At 39.4% G+C, this 20,335-nt stretch overlaps 1 protein-coding gene across 3 annotated transcripts in view; it reads right to left on the bottom strand.

Moving 5' to 3' along the window:
* The window catches only part of gspt1 (G1 to S phase transition 1), a 105,171-nt gene that overhangs the window by 80,456 nt on the left and 4,380 nt on the right, over nucleotides 1-20,335 (bottom strand). For 2 of the 3 annotated variants that reach the window (XM_066663346.1, XM_066663344.1), the window contains exon 2: nucleotides 4,574-4,615. The exons of the other annotated variant lie outside the window; for it this stretch is intronic. In XM_066663346.1, the coding sequence (XP_066519443.1) occupies nucleotides 4,574-4,615 (42 nt within the window). The remainder of the gene's footprint in view (nucleotides 1-4,573; nucleotides 4,616-20,335) is intronic. 3 annotated transcript variants of the gene reach the window in all.

The raw sequence follows: 20,335 nt of genomic DNA, 5'->3' as shown, positions 1-20,335 counted from the left end.
TCATATTTATTAAATGATACATATTTATTATTTTTTTTTTTTTTAAGTGTTATTGGAGGTTATCTTCCAATAAATAGGTTTACCAGTTAAAGGCGATGTTCATGATTGTACAAACCGGATTCCAAAAAAGTTGGTACACTAAACAAATTGTGAATAAAAACTGAATGCAATGACGTGGAGGTGCCAACATCTAATATTTTATTCAGAATAGAACACAAATCACAGATCAAAAGTTTAAACTGAGAGAATGTATCATTTTAAGGGACAAATATGTTGTTGCAAAATTTCATGGCGTCAACAAATCCCAAAAAAGTGGCATCCCCCCTTCTTGTTACAAGACTCAACAGACGTCTGGGGACAGAGAAGACCAGTTTCTCAAGTTTAGAAATAGGAATGCTCTCCCATTCATGTCTATTACAGGTGTAAATTAGTGTCCCAACTTTTTTGGAATCCTGTTTGTAATTACTTTTTATAAAATTCAGATGTTTTCTCACCATTTGCTAGCTCTCAGGTCTCTCTGCATGTATGAACCGGTATATTGTATTTGTGGAGCCCTGGTGTAAATGGCTTGAAAAATAAATAATTAATTAATTTTTAAAACATTTTAAAAAACATTTGGTCTGGTATGATATGCGTTGTAGTGGAGATGAACAGAGTATTAATTTTTAATAAAAGAAATGATACTTTTTTGGACTTAATATGCCAAAAGTCATCTAATTATGCTGAAAGACCTCTCTTCACTCAGAGAGATCTCCTTACACAGCTCAGATCAGAATGTGAGATAACACACCCAGAGAAGAGTTGTAAACCACCCTCCAGGGACCTTTTTTTTTTTTTTTTTTAAGTGGCACAAGGTCTCCTCTGGAATGCAAAGAGGCACACGGACTCAACCTTGATTAAAACTGTCCTCTTACACATTTGAAAGTCTGTTAAAACACACATTCCTTAATTCCTAAATTTACCTGGTGAACAAGTTGTATATGGTTACCACTGTGTGAAATTAATTCCCTTTGGACAATCAAAATGGGTGGAATTAATTTACATGTGTTTAAAGTCACTTTTTTTATATGAACTTATGTAGGAACCAAAGTAGCCACATACTCTGTGTGTTATTTGGTTAAGAATTATGTAAAACATAGTTTGTCTGAATGAATTTACTTTGTGTTAACATATAATCTCTTATATTGCAAAATGTCCCTACCAAGGTACAGGATGCAAGAGATGCTCCAATCCTCAATCCAGGATCAGGTATTCAAGGCAGGTCTCTCTCTCCTGCGTCCAGCGGGCAATACTTCTCAGCTAAGGGTAGTCAGTTAAGGGAGAGCCCTGGCTCTCTCTAGAGCTCTCCAGCTCTCAGACTCTCTTATGGCTATCTCTTAAAACACAGGGGTTGGGCTCCTCAAGCGGGGTCCAGATAGAACAAACCCAGAACTTCCATTTTAATTTTATCTCTAGTAGAAAACTATAGTTAAAATGACTGTAGTTATTCCATCAAAATTCAATGCCACTCCCAGAGCATGAAGGAGACCTCAGACCCTCAAAGTGATGACAAAAGCTTCAGGACCAATGACGGAGAAGGCCACACGCACCCTCAGAATGACATTCTGAGCAGAGGCCCATGAGAGACCTGCATGGACGTGTCTCTCACCAGGAGGCAGATAAGTGATGATGGAGAACTCCCACAGGGACCTTCAGAACGCCACCAGCTGAGTGGTCGCCGTGTCTCTGGCCAAGAAGGAGAAGAGGAAAACCGGCAGCTGCAGTGCTCCAGAAAGCCCCGCGGCGGAAAGCCCTCGCCAGAAAGCACTGCGAGTCAGTGACATACTCCCAGCTATTTCCAGTCCATCTCCAGGGATACATAAGGTCACATGGTTTCATTTCATTCATAACTCAGGAAGTTGATGCTGAACCTTTGCTGAAATAAACTGTAAAATTTAGGGTATATATTAGACAAACTCCCTCATATATTAATCTCCCTGTTCCCTCATGTATCACTGTAATCCATTTAATTATATGAATGTATAATCAATATTCATTATTCGATATTAAATTTAATAAACCAGTTGTGTGATAAAGCCAGTCCCTGGTTATGTGTTTGTGTGCACACCTTTCTTCTACGGAATTATTACTTTTAGTTCAGATTCAATTTCAGAGCCAAGAACCTACAGCGGGTCAATGATCATAATTTATTAATAATATTTAATTCTAGCTAATTCTGCTATATAATATGTAAAGTCATCCAACATGATGACCTACATGTCCAAGCTAAAATTGGACACGTAAAAACACGACATATTACTTAATGGTTCCCAAAGATGGAGCTTAACAAAATGAATTTAAAAATTTAATAATCAATTAATAATTAATTATCATTGACTCTGCTATGTAGTATTTATGCTGGGGCAACATGGGGCATAATTATTCCACTACAGCGTTATCTTTCTCTGCTCATGGTTGTGAAAAGACATCTGGAGATTTTTGGACAACAGAGAGGAGGATATTGCTCTATTCCTGCTCCAGAGGAGGGTAGAATTGAATTATTTTTGCTGTTTTGGAATACTTGTAAGAAATATATACAAATACGGGACACAGCTAACTGCATGAAAGTAAACAGACAAAAAGGTACTACAAAACTAAACAATATATACATAAAGTGCTATGAAAAAGTGTTTGCCCCTTCATGACTTATTTTTTTTTTTGCCACTCTTAAATGCTTCAGATCATCAACCAAATTTAAATATTACACAAAGCACAAAATGCAGTTTTTAAATGAAGATCTTTATTATTAAGGGAGGAAAAAAGTCCAAACCTACATGACCCTGTGAAGCTGTTTGCACCCCCAGTTAAAATATAACTTAATGAATTGTTCTTTATTACACCTGAGTTCAATTTCTCTAACCACACCCAGGCCTGATTACTGCCACACCTGTTCTCAATCAAGAAATCATTTAAATAGGACCTGCCTGACAAAGTGATGTAGACCAAAAGATCCGCAAAAGCTTGACATAATGTTTTTATTAATGACATAATGAAATTAAGGAACAAATGAGAAAAAGTAATTAAGATTTGAGTCTGGGTTATAAAACCATTTCTAAAGTTTTGGGGCTCCAGCGAACCACAGTGACAGCCATTATCCACAAATGGCAAAAACGTGGAACAGTGTTGAACCTTCGCAGGAGTGGCCAGCCGACCAAAATTACCCCAAGAGCGCAGCGACGACTCATCCAAGAGATCAAAAAAGACCCCAAAACAACATTCAAAGAACTGCAGGCCTCACTTGCCTCAGGTAAGTTCATCATTCACCATAAGAAAGAGACTGGTCAAAAAATGGCCTGCATGGCAGAGTGCCAATACAAACTGCTGAGCAAAAAGAACATTAAGGCTTGTCTGAATTTTGCCAGAAAACATCTTGATGACCCCCAAGACTTTTGGGAAAATACTCTGTGGACTGACGAGACAAAAGTTTAACTTTTTGGAAGGTGTGTGTCCCAATACATCTGGCATAAAAGTAACACCGCATTTCAGAAAAAGAACATCATACCTACAGTAATATATGGTGGTGGTAGTGTGATGGTCTGGGGCTGTTTTGCTGCTTCCAGACCTGGAAAACTTACTGTGATAAATGGAACCATTAATTCCGCCGTATCCCAAAAAATCCTGAAGGAGAATGTCCGGCCATTCTGTCCATGGCCTCAAACTGAAACAAACTTGGGTTCTGCAGCAAGACAATGATCCAAAACACACCAATGGCTGAGGAAAAACAAAGTGCAGACTGGTCAAAGTCCTGACATGAATCCTATTGAGATGCTGTGGCATGACCTTAAAAAAAAAGCGGTTCATGCTCGAAAACCCTCCAATGTGGCTGAATTACAATTCGGCAAAGATGAGTGGGCCAAAATTCCTCCACAGCACGGTGAAAGACTCATTGCAAGTTACCAGAAACGCTTGATTGCAGTTGTTGCTGTTAAGGGTGGCCCAACCAATTAAGTTTAGGGAGCAAACACTTTTTCACACAGGACCATGTAGATTCAGATTTTTTTTCTCCCTTAATAATAAAATCCTTTAATCCATTTAATAATCTGCATTTTGTGTTTACTTGTGTGGTCTTTGACTAATAATTAAATTTGTTTGATGATCTGTAACATTTAAGAGTGACAAACATGCAAAGAAATAAGAAACCGTGAAGGTGTCAAACACTTCTTCACACCACTGTATTCTCTAAGGCTTTCTCGCTACTCTGTTCCGAAATAATGACCAGTGCAAAAACCCCCTTGTCTGGCACAACTCTGATGGAAGACTGAGCATTAGGGTATCCCGCTCACAAAGTTTGAGACCAGTTATCTGATGTTCATGCCTATCATCTGCTACATACCTCTACTATACATCTTGCATATCTGTGGCATCTGTCATCCCGATGCACCAAGTCTTTTATATATGATCGTTCAAACTATGTAAGCTGCTAACATAGTTAGCAATTATGCTTTTGGGAAACGTATCCCAGGGTAATGTCACACTGATGAGTTTCAACATTTTAACTGACAGGAACATAACCACCGTAGTAAAAGACACTTACCCTCTTGTCCTGAAATATCCATATTAGTGACTGTGTCTGCACCTAAATAGAGAAATAAGTTTTATTTTTATATCAGATTGCTATGGAACAAGACAGCCCTAATGCTGTTAAAAGAATATTCCAAAGAGTTTTCCAAAGTTATTCATAACTAAAACGTTAAGATTAAGTTAAAAAATTCTGTGGTCTTTTGTGACAATAGTAATTCTGGAGAAAATTCATGAACCAGATCTGTTTACAGAGACAGTGGTAGGTACAAGATAATTGTTTGCCTGACGCCTAAACTGATGTTAATTTTGAAATACATTTATTAAAGTAAGAGAAAATATATTAGTGCATACAAGGATGAAGTATGCTATTTATATTTTTGTCAGCTTTATTTGTGAATTTTCCAGTCCACATTAAACAGATCAACAACTAAAGTAAGTCTGTGGTGGAATGTGAAGTCTACCACAAAAACTCTTTAGATGCTGTGCAAACACACAATGTGGGGTTTAAACAACAAAAAAAAAAATCCACAGTAAGAACTGTCTGTTGAATATTGTACTGAACCATATACAAAATCATCTACACAAAGGACAACTTTGTATCCATTTGCCATGAACTTATTTTGTTATTGCTTCGAGCAAACACTGACAACAAAGACTGAATGAACCTTGAAAGTCTCACACCACTGAAAGTTCTGAAGCCCAAACAGTTTTCTGTTAAATGTAACAGTCAGGTATGGTACACAAATGAGTATTCAATCATTTTTTTCTATATTAATTAACATCTATATTTATTACAATATGAATATAGTATATATAAATATATTGTGGAACACTGTCAACATATTTGTTAAACAGGCAGAGAAAAAACACCAAATGTTCATTATATATACAGGGGTTGGACAATGAAATTGAAACACCTGGTTTTAGACCACAATAATTTATTAGTATGGTGTAGGGCCTCCTTTTGCGGCCAATACAGCGTCAGTTCGTCTTGGGAATGACATATACAAGTCCTGCACAGTGGTCAGAGGGATTTTAAGCCATTCTTCTTGCAGGATAGTGGCCAGGTCACTACATGATGCTGGTGGAGGAAAACGTTTCCTGACTCGCTCTTCCAAAACACCCCAAAGTGGCTCATTAATATTTAGATCTGGTGACTGTGCAGGCCATGGGAGATGTTCAACTTCACTTTCATGTTCATCAAACCAATATTTCACCAGTCTTGCTGTGTGTATTGGTGCACTGTCATCCTGATACATGGCACCACCTTCAGGATACAATGTTTGAATCACTGGATGCACATGGTCCTCCAGAATGGTTCGGCAGTCCTTGGCAGTGACGTGCCCATCTAGCACAAGTATTGGGCCAAGGGAATGCCATGATATGGCAGCCCAAACCATCACTGATCCACCACCATGCTTCACTCATGTCTGGGTGGTACGCTTCTTTGGGGCTTCTCCACACCGTAAGTCTCCCAGATGTGGGGAAAACAGTAAAAGTGGACTCATCAGAGAACAATACATGTTTAACATTGTCCACAGCTCAAGATTTGTGCTCTTTGCACAATTGAAATCGACGTTTGGCATTGGCATGAGTGACCAAAGGTTTGGCTTTAGCAGCTCCCGATGGACAGTTCTGGTGGAAACAGGAGAGTTGAGGTGCACCATTTAATTCTGCCGTGATTTGGGCAGCTGTGGTTTTTTGGATACAATCCGGGTAAGCACCCGAACATCCCTTTCAGACAGCTTCCTCTTGTGTCCACATTTAATCCTGTTGGATGTGTTTTGTCCTTCTTGGTGGTATGCTGACATTACCCTGGATACCGTGGCTCTTAATACATCACAAAGACTTGCTGTCTTGGTCACAGATGCGCTAGCAACACGTGCACCAACAATTTGTCCTCTTTTGAACTCTGGTATGTCACCCATAATGTTGTGTGCATTGCAATATTTTGAGGAAAACTGTGCTCTTACCCTGCTAATTGAACCTTCACACTCTGCTCTTACTGGTGTAATGTGCAATTAATGAAGATTGGCAACCAGGCTGGTCCAATTTAGCCATAAAACCTCCCACACTAAAATGGCAGGTGTTTCAGTTTCATTGTCCAACCCATGTATGTATGTGTATATATTATATTTCATATATATATGAAAATAATTTATTTTAAATCAGAATATAATATAGTGTGTCAAAAAAGTCACAGGACAGCCTTTTATTTCTTTGATGTGTAACATGACCACCTTCACAGGATAAAAACTTTATCAAAAATGGTGGCTTTCAACATGGTGGCCATTTTCCAGACAACCTAAATCCAAGATAGATTTCTGCAGGTTCTCTTATCATATTGTAAGGCTACAAACAAAAGTTAAGGCTCCCTCAGTTTGATGATGGTGATACAGTTTACAGGATGGTGGGCAAAAGTACCCTTCAAAAGCTTGATGCCCTGTACCATTCTGCTCTCTACTATGTTACAAATGCTCACTTTATAAATCATCACGGTTTCCCTTACACTCTGGTTAATTCGCCATCATTACACACGCTTCGCAATATACGCTGTTTTACACTTACCTACAAAACATTTCTTGGTCAATCACCACCTTACTTACAAAACCTGTTGGAGCCAGTATTTGTTACGTACAACACCAGGTTTGTAAGTCCTACAAACCTGCCGTTTGGTCAACTGGTAGTAAACCATCCTGCTGCTCAGGCGCAAAGAATCAGCCCGATCAGCCTGATGCGACTATATCAACGCGAAACGCATCATCGTCTGTATCTCCTACCCCGTGTGACTTAGAGACTAAATTCTTTTTTTTTCCCCCCGATTCCCCAGGTCAGATCCTACAAAAAAAATCCTCAAGAACCCATAAGCTAAGCCTACTTAGATTTTGAGCTAATTTTCATAATATGCAAAAATCACACAAATGTTTGAGCAAATTTGTAATTACAACTATTGCTAAAAAATGCATTGTTTATCCACAGTAGTCAGGTATGTGAAAATGGAGCTTTTCAAACTCCTCTCTGGAAATTTGTCTTATCAATAAACAACTGGTATTTTTACAATCTGTATAGATTGTAGGTAAATAATTATCAAAAAGAGTTAAAAAAAAAACAGTGTGGCAAATGTGACCACATTGCACAGAAAGGGGGCACTACAATTAGACAGCAACTGGTTGCATAGGTTATTAATTTATTAATCCGCCACCGGCAAGATGAGATAGATATATTCTGAAGACCGTGGGAAAGGAGCTTGTGCATTTTCATAGCATATGACCCCTCCCCCCTGCCAGTCAAAGAGGGACACAGACATATGAATGCAGATCTGCACCAATCAACCCTAACATGACCACCTCCTTAATTCTACATTCAGTGTCAAGGTTTTGAGCTCCACTGTCCACCAGGGCACTAGATCTAAAATTACAGAGAGGGGTCAACCTCTTGCTATGCATGCTTCATTGCTCCTTTTCACATGTTCTTCAATGGCCAGGATGCCCACACAGCAGGTATGTTGAGAATGTATGAGCTACTGTCTCTGCCTTTATATCTATAATGTGGACCAACAGAGTAGGTTTGTTTAACCCCAGCTTGAAAGGTAGATCTGGGCCAATTCTGGCTCAGGCTCGGCACTGTCAGCTGGCTGTCGTCTTGGCGTGAACGCGGCCCACCGCGTCTGGCCCAATTCTGTCTGCACGTTGGCACTGTCGGCTGGCTGCAATCTCGGCGCAAATGTGGCACCATGTATGTGGACAAGGTACGGCTGCACGTTGGTACTGTCGGCTGGCGAGGCGATTGCCATTGCAGTTAGCACACTACACTGAGTATTTTATTTTACTGCGTATTAATTGTATGTGGCCCACATCTAAAAATAAAAGACAATACTGGTAACTGTCTGGAAAACTAAGTAAAAATGTTAAATAAATAGAATAATTATTTTAACATGTTATTCAGCTAAATAACTACAGGGTGAGTCAAAAGTCGCCATCCCATCCATTCTGACCCAAGATAGTGCTGAGCATCTAGGATCTGGTCGAGCCTGTAATGAACAACAAAATTTCTACATTTCTAGTTAATAATTTTTGAACAAGTTAATAGATATTGTAAATCTGAGTGCTGCAATCGATTTCTGAGACAATTCTGGTCTTCTTTAATATACTACATGACCACATTCCCATTGGGAAAAACTTGCCGTTTATCCAATATGGCAGCCATATTCCGGACATAGCCTAAAAGATAGGCCCCCCTCACACATTACTTGCTGGGATATTCAGATATGTCATATCACTTTTTGAAATTAAAGGGCATCCTTTGACTTTTGACTCACACTGTACTTAGTGGGGATTGTCTGTGTTTAGCTGCCTCCTTCAGGCACAGTGCTAACAAACAAACAGGAGAAAGAATTGAGGAGTGCAGTACAAAATTCTTAGTTGAAAGCAAACAACCATCTCAACCTAGTAAAACAAAATATGTTATTCATCAAAAAAAAAAGCCTATGACAAAGAAGTATAAATATATATTTCTTGTCCCCTCAACTTGTCTTTTGAGAAGACACTTAATTGTACTTATCACCTTATTGACTATGGTCTTCTTAATATCAAATAGAAAAAATTAAATCTGAATTTAAATCTGAATGGCCCTAATAGATAATTAAAATCTTTAAATATGAAAAAGTTTAGTATACAGGTTTTTAATTATTGCCCTCTGAACTTGCCTTACAAAAAGAAGAATCATATTTACTACCTTTTTTGTTGAGTCTTTCTACAGTCTGTTAAATCTGACATTAAAATAATTAAGATAGATCTAACAGACTATTCAAATCCTAAATATCAGGGAATTTTACTGTACAGGTTGAAGAGGTTATACACTGAACAGTGTGCCAGTGAACTGTGGGTCTTTATGCACTGACCCAATCAATCACCCAGTCATACCTGTGTACCATTTCACACAGCCACTTACCAACAAGTAATTTTGGACTGTGGGAAGAAACTGACTTGAGGCAAGGACTGAATTTAAGACCCTGGAAAAGTGTGGCAGTAACACCAACTGTAGCACCAACAAACTGCCTTCTGACATCAATATTTCCCACCATATAATTATATAAAATTGTTAAATAGAAATTTGGATATATATGATTTTTCTGTAATGTCATTTCTGAAATCAGAGTGTTCTCTATAAAAGGACATCAGAAATTATTTTACTACCTTTTTAACACAAGAAAGGAAGGTTCATTGATTTCCCTTTCACACATGCACACTAATCCAGAAATGTTCCGGAGTTTACCTGGAGGAGCTGTATGTGCAGAGCCCGACCAGTCTAAAAGCTCACCCTGCAAATTAACAAAGGCCTCCTTGCCTCAAGTTAGGGAGACTTAGTGTATCATCAAAATATGTAGCAAAACTATCCTTTAGATAAAATACTCCATGAGACTGAGCTGCAGGAACAGCTGTGACTGTTCTTCTTGAAGTTGGATTGTTAATAAATAATAGTCTAAGAAGATAGCTGTGGAAACATATTTAGAAGCGGTGTGCAATGCACAGCTGCTCTCCACAACTTTAACAGCCTCGCAGCGCCACAATACCATGAAACAAAAATTGAAGCAGAGAAGTGAACTTATACTGATGTTTTTATACTTTCTAGTACTAATTTAAACTTCCCAAACACATGAGTACACTCTAAAAGTTCCTATTACATTCTAGTTTTTTTAAAAAATGACAGTTACTTCCAAGTGCTAAGTTGAGTTCTTTGAAGTCTCAGTTCCACATTAAATTCTGTGCACGATATTCACATAATCACAGTAACATTAGCATATATGCCGTTTTTGTTACACCTTAAACAGTGAAGCATTTACAGGTGCCATATATAATAAATATAGTTTAATAAAATAAATAATAAATATAGTTTGTTTACACTTCATTTTGTTCTGTATATGGCTGTTTATTCTTAAGCCAAAGAAGGAGGGAGAATACAAGTTTAGAATTAGGTGCAACTGTCAAAAAAAATGGTCAGGGTCAAAATATGAATTAGGGGCCCGTGAGAATCTGGATCAGTTCTGTGTGTGTGAGAGCATCCATAGCACTTGTCTTAGACCTTACCCAGACTTTATCCTTCTCACGTCCTAGTTAAGACTCCAGGTAAATTTAGAGCCAGCGCATGTGAGGAGTTCTCCTCCACACAATGTACAAACCGGATTCCAAAAAAGCTGGGACACTAAACAAATTGTGAATAAAAATTGAATGCAATGATGTGGAGGTGCCAACATCTAATATATTAAGAATAGAACACAAATCACAGATCAAAAGTTTAAACTGAGAGAATGCATCATTTTAAGGGAAAAATATGTTGTTGTAAAATTTCATGGCGTCAACAAATCCCAAAAAAGTTGGGACAAGTCCATTTTTTACTACTGTGTGGCATCCCCCCTTCTTACAAGACTCAACAGACGTCTGGGGACTGAGGAGACCAGTTTCTCAAGTATAGAAATAGGAATGCTATCCTATTCATCTCTAATACAGGCCTCTAACTGTTCAATCGTCTTGGGCCTTCTTCGTCGCACCTTCCTCTTTATGATGCGCCAAATGTTCTCTATAGGTTAAAAATCTGGACTTCAGGCTGGCCATTTCAGTACCCGGATCCTTCTCCTACGTAGCCATGATGTTGTGATTGCTGCAGAGTGGGGTCTGGCATTATCTTGTTGAAAAATGCAGGGTCTTCCATGAAACATCTAGATGGGAGCATATGTTGTTCTAGAACCTGAACATAGTTCTCTGCATTAATGGTGCCTTTCCAGACATGCAAGCTGCCCATGCCATAAGCACTCATACAACCCCATACTATCAGTGATGCAGGCTTCTGAACGGAGCGTTGATAACAACTTGGGTTATCCTTGTCCTCTCTGGTCCGGATGACATGGCATCCCAGTGTTCCATAAATAACTTCAAATCGTGACTCATCTGACCATAGAACAGTCTTCCATTTTGCCACACTCCTTTATAAAAGACCCCTGGCCCAGTGCAAACATCTGAGATTGTGGAGCTTGCTTAGAAATGGCTTCCTCTTTGCACTGTAGAGTTTCAGCTGGCAACGGCAGATGGCACGGTGGATTGTGTTCACTGACAATGCTTTCTGGAAGTATTCCTGAGCCCATTCTGTTATTTCCTTGACAGTGGCATTACAGCCTTGACCCTTACGCACAGCAATTGTTCCAGATTCTCTGAATCTTTTGATGATGTTATGCACGGTTGATGATGATGATAACTTAAAAGTACTTGCTATTTTACGCTGTGTAACACAATTCTGATATTGCTGCACTATCTTTCTGCGCAACAATGGTGGAATTGGTGATCCTCTTACCATCTTGGCTTCAGAGAGACACTGACACTCTGAGAAGCTCTTTTTACACCCAATCATGTTGTCAATTGACCTAATTAATGTTATTTGGTCTTCCAGCTGTTCGTTATATGCTCAATTTCCTTTTTCCAGCTACTTATTGCTACTTGTCCCAACTTTTTTGGGATTTGGTGACACTGTGAAATTTTGAATCTACATATTTTTCCTTTACATTTTTACGTTACATTTACTCAGATTAAACTTTTGATCTGTCATCTATGTTCTATTACGAATAAAATATTGACATTTGCCATCTCCACATCATTGCATTTAGTTTTTATTCACAATTTGTTTAGTATCCCAACTTATTTGGAATTCGGTTTGTACATTCGCTGTGCCATGCCTAAAGCACGCGTTTCATCTCCCGCTGCGAGATTGCGCCTGAGGCAGAAAAACACCCATGTGTGTTGCATGTGTGAACGACCAGTCCAGGACATCTCTGGATCCAGGGCCGGACTAGGACACTTGACCTGGCCAGGAATCACGATATTACTCAGGCTACACACATGGAGTGGAGTGGCTCACTGAGTGGAGATCTGGCAACCCGTTTGGCTGTTTCTGTACCCGTTTGGAAGCTGTTTTGATCGCTCGGGTTTTCCTGTTTACTCGTTTCCATTGTTATTTCTATATTTATATCTGTTTTTATAACCTACTAACCATCCATAGATCTATCTTTTAGATTTTCTCCGCAGGAATATTCATTACAGAGGCACTAAAACTGCCACCGGACCCTGGAGTAACGTTCTTGGTGTAAGTTACTAAAATTCACTAAAAGCGGTAAGTACCTGCAATTCCATGGCTACTACTGGCTGTTTTGCCTGCTCAGAGTGTGGCATGTTTAGTTTAACGCCCTTTTCCACCTCTAGCGATAAATATAGTGGTTGTATTTGTAGTAAGTGTCAGCTAGTTAGCTCTCTGGTGGATAAAGTGGACCAGCTAGAAGTGCGTATCCGGAGCTTATTATTGTTGAGGGATAAACAGCGAGATTCAGTGTTAGCAACTCCGGGTGCCTTAGGGAGAGTTAGCACCCCCACGACTACGGCATTAGAGCCCTCACAGCGGGGTGAATGGGTGACGTCTCGGCGTCATAGCCGGAAAGCTAAGGCTGATGCTAACGCTGAGGCCAAAGCTAGCCCACCGGGACACCACGCTCCTCCAATTCGCGTGTCAAACAGGTTTGCCCTGCTCAGCGAAGCACCCGCTGAGGAGCCTGTTAAGAGTGCTCTGGTTATAGGAGACTCTATTGTTCGACACGTGAAATTAGCTACTCCTTTAGGGGCGCTGGCAGTAACATTTAGCTGTTTATCGGGAGCCAGAGCGCCGGATATTAGTGGCAACCTTAGACTGTTAGCTAATAGGAGATATTCGAGGGTAGTCATTCATGTAGGGGCCAATGATATTCGTCTGCGGCAGTCTTAGGTAACTAAGGGTAATATTACAGAGGTGATTAAACTGGCCCAGACGATGTCCGATGCCGTAATCTGCTCTGGCCCCATACCAATGCGGCGTGGCGACGAAGCTTACAGCAGACTTTGGGCGTTAAACTGCTGGATGTCCAAGTGGTGTTCCGAAAATCAAGTGGGCTTTATAGACAATTGGTTACGTTTTGAGGGCAAGCCTGGTCTTATAGGTAGGGATGGTATCCACCCCACGCGGGAGGGTGCTGCCTTACTTTCTTGCAGTATAGCACATAGTCTTTTAGTTAGTCAGCAGAGTAGTGTAGATAGCTGCTGACAATCCAGAGCCGGGACCAGGCCGCAGACAGACAGGCTAAACCGACCGTCTGCGAACTGTCTTGAGACGTCACCCAGGTTCAACTGTATTGAGACTGTGTCTTTCCCCCGAACTAAATGTAAAAGTAGAAAAACAAAATCAGCCTGTTTCAGCAACCTAATCAATATTAAATCATACACAACACCTAGCAGCAACACCTCAGAACTAAAATTTGGGTTACTCAACATAAGATCACTAAACTCAAAAGCACTCATCGTAAATGATATTATAAGTGATCATAAATTCAATGTTTTCTGTCTCACGGAAACGTGGGTTAAACCAAATGAATATTTAGCACTAAATGAAGCCACCCCCCTAGGCTATAATTATGCACATAGCCCAAGAATATCAGGCAAAGGAGGTGGATTATGTGTAATTTACCAAAATACCCTAGAAATTAGTCTTAAACAATGTGACACCTTCTCTTCTTTTGAGGTTCTCTCCACTATTATTACAAATCCGGTCACAAAAAAGGACGCATTTTTATTATGCAACATTTACAGACCACCAGGGCCTTACTTAGAATTTCTGAAAGAATTCAGCGATTTTGCTACAAACCTAGCGGTGTGCAATCATAAAGTTATAATTGTAGGAGATTTCAATATCCATTTTGAGAAGGAAAGTGACCCACTAAAAAAGACATTTACCTCAATCTTAGACTCTATTGGTATTACTCAAAATGTAACAGGGCCTACACACTACTGCAGCCACACTTTAGACTTAGTTCTGACACTAGGTCTTAACATTGACAAAATTAATATCTTACCGTAATCCTCAGCAATCTCCGATCATTACTTAATTTCATATGAGCTACGTTTTATCCATAATATATTTAAGAACCCTCGCTATTCTACAAGGCGTATAATAAAACCATCTACCGCCCTACAATTTATAGAAAACCTACCAGAACTATCGACCCCAGTTCCAACTCCATCAGACCCAATGGACCTAGATGTACTAACTGATTACCTAGAAAATACCTGTCGATCTACTTTAGAAAAGGTAGCACCACTTAAACATAAAAGTATAAGACAGAAAAAGCTCGCACCATGGTATAACGATAAGACCCGTACTTTAAAACAAACATTACGAAAACTAGAGCGGAAATGGCGATCAACCAAGCTTGAAGTGTTCCATTCTGCCTGGAAGGACAGCCTTATAGAGTATAGAAATGCCCTCACTAAAGCTCGCTCAGCATATCTGGCCTCGCTGATCTCCCATAATAAAAATAATCCGAGAGCACTGTTTAGTGTGTTTTCTAGAATTACAAAAAATCAAGCAGGTTCTGAACAACTAATTCCAGCAACTCTCACCAGTAAAGATTTTATGGACTTTTTTAATAATAAAATTGAGAATATTAGACAACAAACTCTAGCCACAGGATCAAATCCATCCTGGCTGCCACCTGATGTGAATGAAATAAAACATAATATAACTGTAAAAGAAAGACTTGAAACCTTTTACCCACTCCCACAATTAGAACTAGAGAAGATTATCACCTCCGCAAACTGTACAACTTGCACACTTGATGCAATCCCCACAAAGTTGCTCAAAGAAGTACTAACAGCTATTATTGATCCTCTTTTAACTATAGTAAACTCATCGCTTAGTCTGGGCCATGTACCCAAAGCTTTTAAACTAGCAGTTATTAAACCTATGATCAAGAAACCAAATCTTGATGCTAGTACACTGTCTAATTACAGGCCTATTTCTAATTTGCCATTTCTGTCCAAGATCTTAGAAAGAGCTGTGGCCCAACAACTTAGTTCATATCTACATAAGAATCATATATATGAAAAATTCCAATCTGGATTCAGGCAACATCATAGTACAGAGACAGCTCCAGTCAAGATAACAAATAATCTTCTTCTTGCCTCTGATCAAGGCCACGTATCCCTGTTGGTGCTTCTTTACCTAAGCGCAGCCTTCGATACAATAGACCACAATATTCTCATAGAAAGGTTAGAAAACATGGTTGGAATCACAGGGACAGCCCTATTATGGTTCAAATCTTACTTAACGGAACGTTATCAATTCGTAAAAGTAAACAATCTAAATTCAAATTATTCTAAATAAGATTTGGAATTCCACAAGGCTCTATTTTAGGACCATTATTATTTGCATTATACATGTTACCGCTAGGCACAGTTATAAGAAACCATGACATTAACTTTCACTGTTACGCAGACGACACACAATTGTATATTTCAGCCAAGCCCGATGACAAACACAGATTAAAGAAAATAGAGGACTGTGTAAAAGACGTGAAAGGCTGGATGTTGCGTAACTTCCTCCTTCTAAACAGCAACAAAACAGAGGTCCTGCTTTTGGGTCCAAAAGTGACAAGAAATAAATTATCAGACTTAATTTTAAATCTAGCTAACTTTCCAGTTAAACCTGGTTCAGCAGCAAAAAATCTTGGTGTCATAATTGACCCGGATTTATCATTTGATCAACACATAGGTAGTATCACTAGGACAGCTTTTTTACATCTTCGCAATATTGCTAAGATTAGAAATGCCTTATCCCTCCAGGACGCAGAAACTTTAGTACATGCCTTTATTACTTCAAGGCTTGACTACTGTAACGCACTACTGTCAGGATGCACCAGCAGCAATTTAAGAAAACTTCAACTAGTTCAAAATGCTGCAGCTAGTGTCCTCACTAAAACTAGAAAATTTGAACATATCAGCCCAGTTTTATCATCACTTCATTGGCTGCCTGTTAAATTCCGCATTGACTACAAAATTTTGTTATTAACATATAAAGCTCTTCATGGGCTTGCTCCTGAATATCTTCAAGATACAATTTCCTATTATGAGCCTCCACGTTCACTCAGATCACAGAATACTGGATTTTTAAATGTTCCCAGAATTCAGAAGGCCTCAGCTGGGGGAAGAGCCTTTTCTTATAAAGCCCCCCAACTCTGGAATGATCTTCCAGAAAATGTTCGGGACTCCGACACAGTCGCAATCTTCAAATGTAGGCTAAAAACTCATTTGTTTAGTTTATCATTTGGTAGCTAATGCCCCCCCATAGATAAAGGCGGCAGATCCGGGGGGTCCATGGACAAAGGGAATTATAGTATACTGAGACGCTGGTGCTGTCGTCCCGCCGCTTCTCGCGATCACTCAGGTTTGTTGACGGTGGAGCGGAGGGATGCCAGTGTTTCAGGATGCTCCCGTGTCTGTGTGTCCTCCTGGTTCTCTCCTTTTAGTTAATGCTGTCATAGTTAGATCTGCCGGAGTCATTAGCCACACTCTGGAAATTTTCATATTTTCTACTTTACAAACACAAAACAGTTCAAAACTAATTCCATCCCTTTACATCTTTCCGAGTAAACGACTGCCCACCTGTCTGTCTGGACACTGATGGATGACTGTCGAGATCCTCCTCCACGCTTCAGACCAGCTGCCCACGCTCCAGCAACCACCAAGTGCCTTGAAGCTGTCCCTACACTGAAGTTCTCATGGACTACTAACTATCATCACCAGTAGATTGACCAGAGGAGGATGGGTCACCCCTTGTGAGCCTTGGTTCCTACCAAGGTTTCTTCCTCAGCTGGGGGAGTTTTTCCTTGCCACTGTCGCCCCTGGCTTGCTCACTTGAGGGTTTTACATTTGTCTTTACATTTCATGTCAAATCTTGTCTCACTGGAATTCTGTGAAGCTGCTTTGTGACAACATCAGTTGTGAAAAGCACTATATAAATAAATTTGATTTGATTTGATACTCACAGCTACTGTATCTACATGAACATAGCTAGTTTTTTTTTAATGTGTATATTAAAGCCAAAACATTAAACGCTTTATAATTAGCCACTCACTCATCAATTAATTAGAAATATATATTTATATATGAGCAGAATGGTGGTGCAGCATCCCCAGGGACCACCTTTCCTTTGTCTATTTAAGCCGTGCTAAATACTCGGCACCATTATCGCGTGCATGAGAGGAATAGTTTTTTTATATATTTATTTTTACATGCCACGTCACAGCAGAAACACGCTGTGTTCTCCATTCACAGGGTTTTTGCAAATTATGAAAATGTGCATAATATCCTGAATGGATAAAACCCTAAATTTGGAAAAAAGCCAGATATTAAAAAAGGTGGAACACTTAGAATATAAAAATGAGAAAAAGAGTGATGGAAAGGGGGCGGGGGTTCTAAATTAACAATAATATTTCGGCTGGTTGCTCATGCTGCACAGCTGGATTGAGCCACTTTTCGTGTGACCATAGATGTATAACAGGCTCTACTTGCCTTTCTCTTCACACTTTAGAAGCACTCTTTTCATACCAGCACACACTGAGCTTCTCATTTTAGAACGTATGTACAGCACGGTGCAAAAGTCAGAGACCACGTAACATTATGTTCATGTCAAAACATTAAGAACAAGTTATATGACAGAAATAAGCCCCAACAAAAACATTAAACGAGACCTTTTGAAATAAGTTTTGTTTTTGATATAGACTTATGTAAAAAACATACTGATCAAAGCAAACCTCACTCAAATCGCTTCATTTACCTGGTTTCGATGCTGCCCCTGATCATGGAGCCGTCAACTGATATTTATTTACAAGTGGATCTAAACATGATTCATTTTGACATGACGGACGCAGAGAGGATGCTAAGGACAGTTGAAAGTAAATCTTCATAAGGTTCATAGATTCGTAAAGTATGTAGAAAACAAACTGGTTGAGGCAGAGTCAAAGTTAAAGAAAGAGCACTGTATTCGTTTACGAATTCATTGTCTGTAACCACTTATCCAGTTCAGGGTTGCGGTGGGCCCAGAGCCTACCTGGAATCTCTGGGTGCAAAGCAGGAATACACCCTGGAGGGGGTGCCAGTCCTTCACAGGGCAACACACACACACACACTCACCCACCTACCTACCTGTGTTTTTGGACTGTGGGAGGAAAACAGAGCACCCAGAGAAAACCCACACAGACACCGGGAGAACTCACCAACTCCTCACAGACAGTCACCCGGAGCGGGAATCAAACCCACAACCTCCAGGTCCCTGGAGCTGTGTGACAGTGACACTTCGTGTAAGAATTCTCCTTAAGAAATAGAAAAAAAATGACGACATGTACACCAAATCACATACAATTTCTTCCTGTGGCCAATGCATTACATTTGCATCACAGTGAGGAGACAAGAATTCAACAGAAAGGACAATTATCAATCTTCTAAGACCCTAAAATCTTCAGATTTATGATGCGTCATAATTTGAGTTATTCATTAACTTCTCTAAGCACTTCAAAATGCTCCGGTTCACTGTTGGTCTGGAGCCTACCCGGAATAACCGGGTGAAAGGTAGGAAAACATTTCGGATGGTGTGCCAGTCTAGGCACAGGGCTAAATACTCACAGTTATGGACACATATAAATAGACGATCCATCTATCAACATGCATTTTTGGTCTGTGGGAAGAAGTTGGCACTTACAGTGGTTTAGGAAAATAAATCTTTAAACCGGTAATTTTCCATGTAGAGAAGATGTGGTAAATAATATATATATACAATCTGGATATTATGTATTCACACACACAGATGTGAAAAAATTAGGACATCCTATGAATGCATGTTTTTTTTTCTTTTATACATTTGTATACATGGAAATAAAATATTAATTTCAACAGTACCGAGCCTCAAGTAATATAACTAACAGCAATACATTAGGACACCCTCATATTTATTCCCATATAAAATGGCTTTAGTTTATTTAAAAAATAAATAAATAAATAAATAAATAAATAAAAATAAAAAAATAATCATCACAGTTGTATCACATCAGGTGCACATGATTAGAAAACTTACTTAGCATTTTGAAGGGGACTTGCCTTACTTAAACCTCGGACATTTGGTGTGCTACTGACTTTTGAAGTGAGAGTGAACACCATGGTAAAATTAGCTATGCCACTGTCTGAAAATAGCCTATAAGTGGAGGACATTCAAAACAACTGCCAACAGGCCCAGATCTGGCCATCCAAACAAGTTCACCCCAGGAGCATGCATAAAATAAAACATGTTTGGGGTAAACTAAATTAATATAAAACATAGGGTGCAAGAAATTATCCTTAGACTTGAGTACAGCAAAACAGTACAGCAAATCTTTTGCGATAATGTATTGATTCTCAAAAACACAGTATCGATTTTAGTTAATGGTTTAGAAGCAAAGATTTGTGACAAATAGTGGTTAGTTTTGTTGTGTCTAAACTACTATGGCTCACTCCAAATAATGCTGCAACTTGGCTTTGGGGAACACCAGCTTGAAGTTGCCCTATCGTACGAGCTCTCTCCAGATCAGTCAAACGTGGCATGCAGATTCTTGGAGCAGACACCCACTGACCAGTGTAGCAGGGCCCATGCTCACACGTGCTTATTTGGCACCTGATCAACAAGTGTCAATACCAACAGCAAAATAAGCTGTTTGGCATTGGCAGAGAAGATTTGGCAAATGGCATGGGTGCAACCCACATACTCAACTCTACTGCTCATCCCACAAAGAAAGAGTCTACCAAACATAAGTTTCCCTACGTTTATATTACTACTCTGAAATAGCCTGTCAAATTTTAACTGCTCACACATTACATACATCACACAGGAACTGACACACCTC

This window comes from Hoplias malabaricus, chromosome 3 (genome assembly GCF_029633855.1).
Source record: "Hoplias malabaricus isolate fHopMal1 chromosome 3, fHopMal1.hap1, whole genome shotgun sequence".
Classification (NCBI taxonomy): domain Eukaryota; kingdom Metazoa; phylum Chordata; class Actinopteri; order Characiformes; family Erythrinidae; genus Hoplias; species Hoplias malabaricus.
The sequence above is the reverse complement of the archived record's forward strand: the minus strand, read 5'-3'. Positions and strand labels throughout refer to the sequence as shown.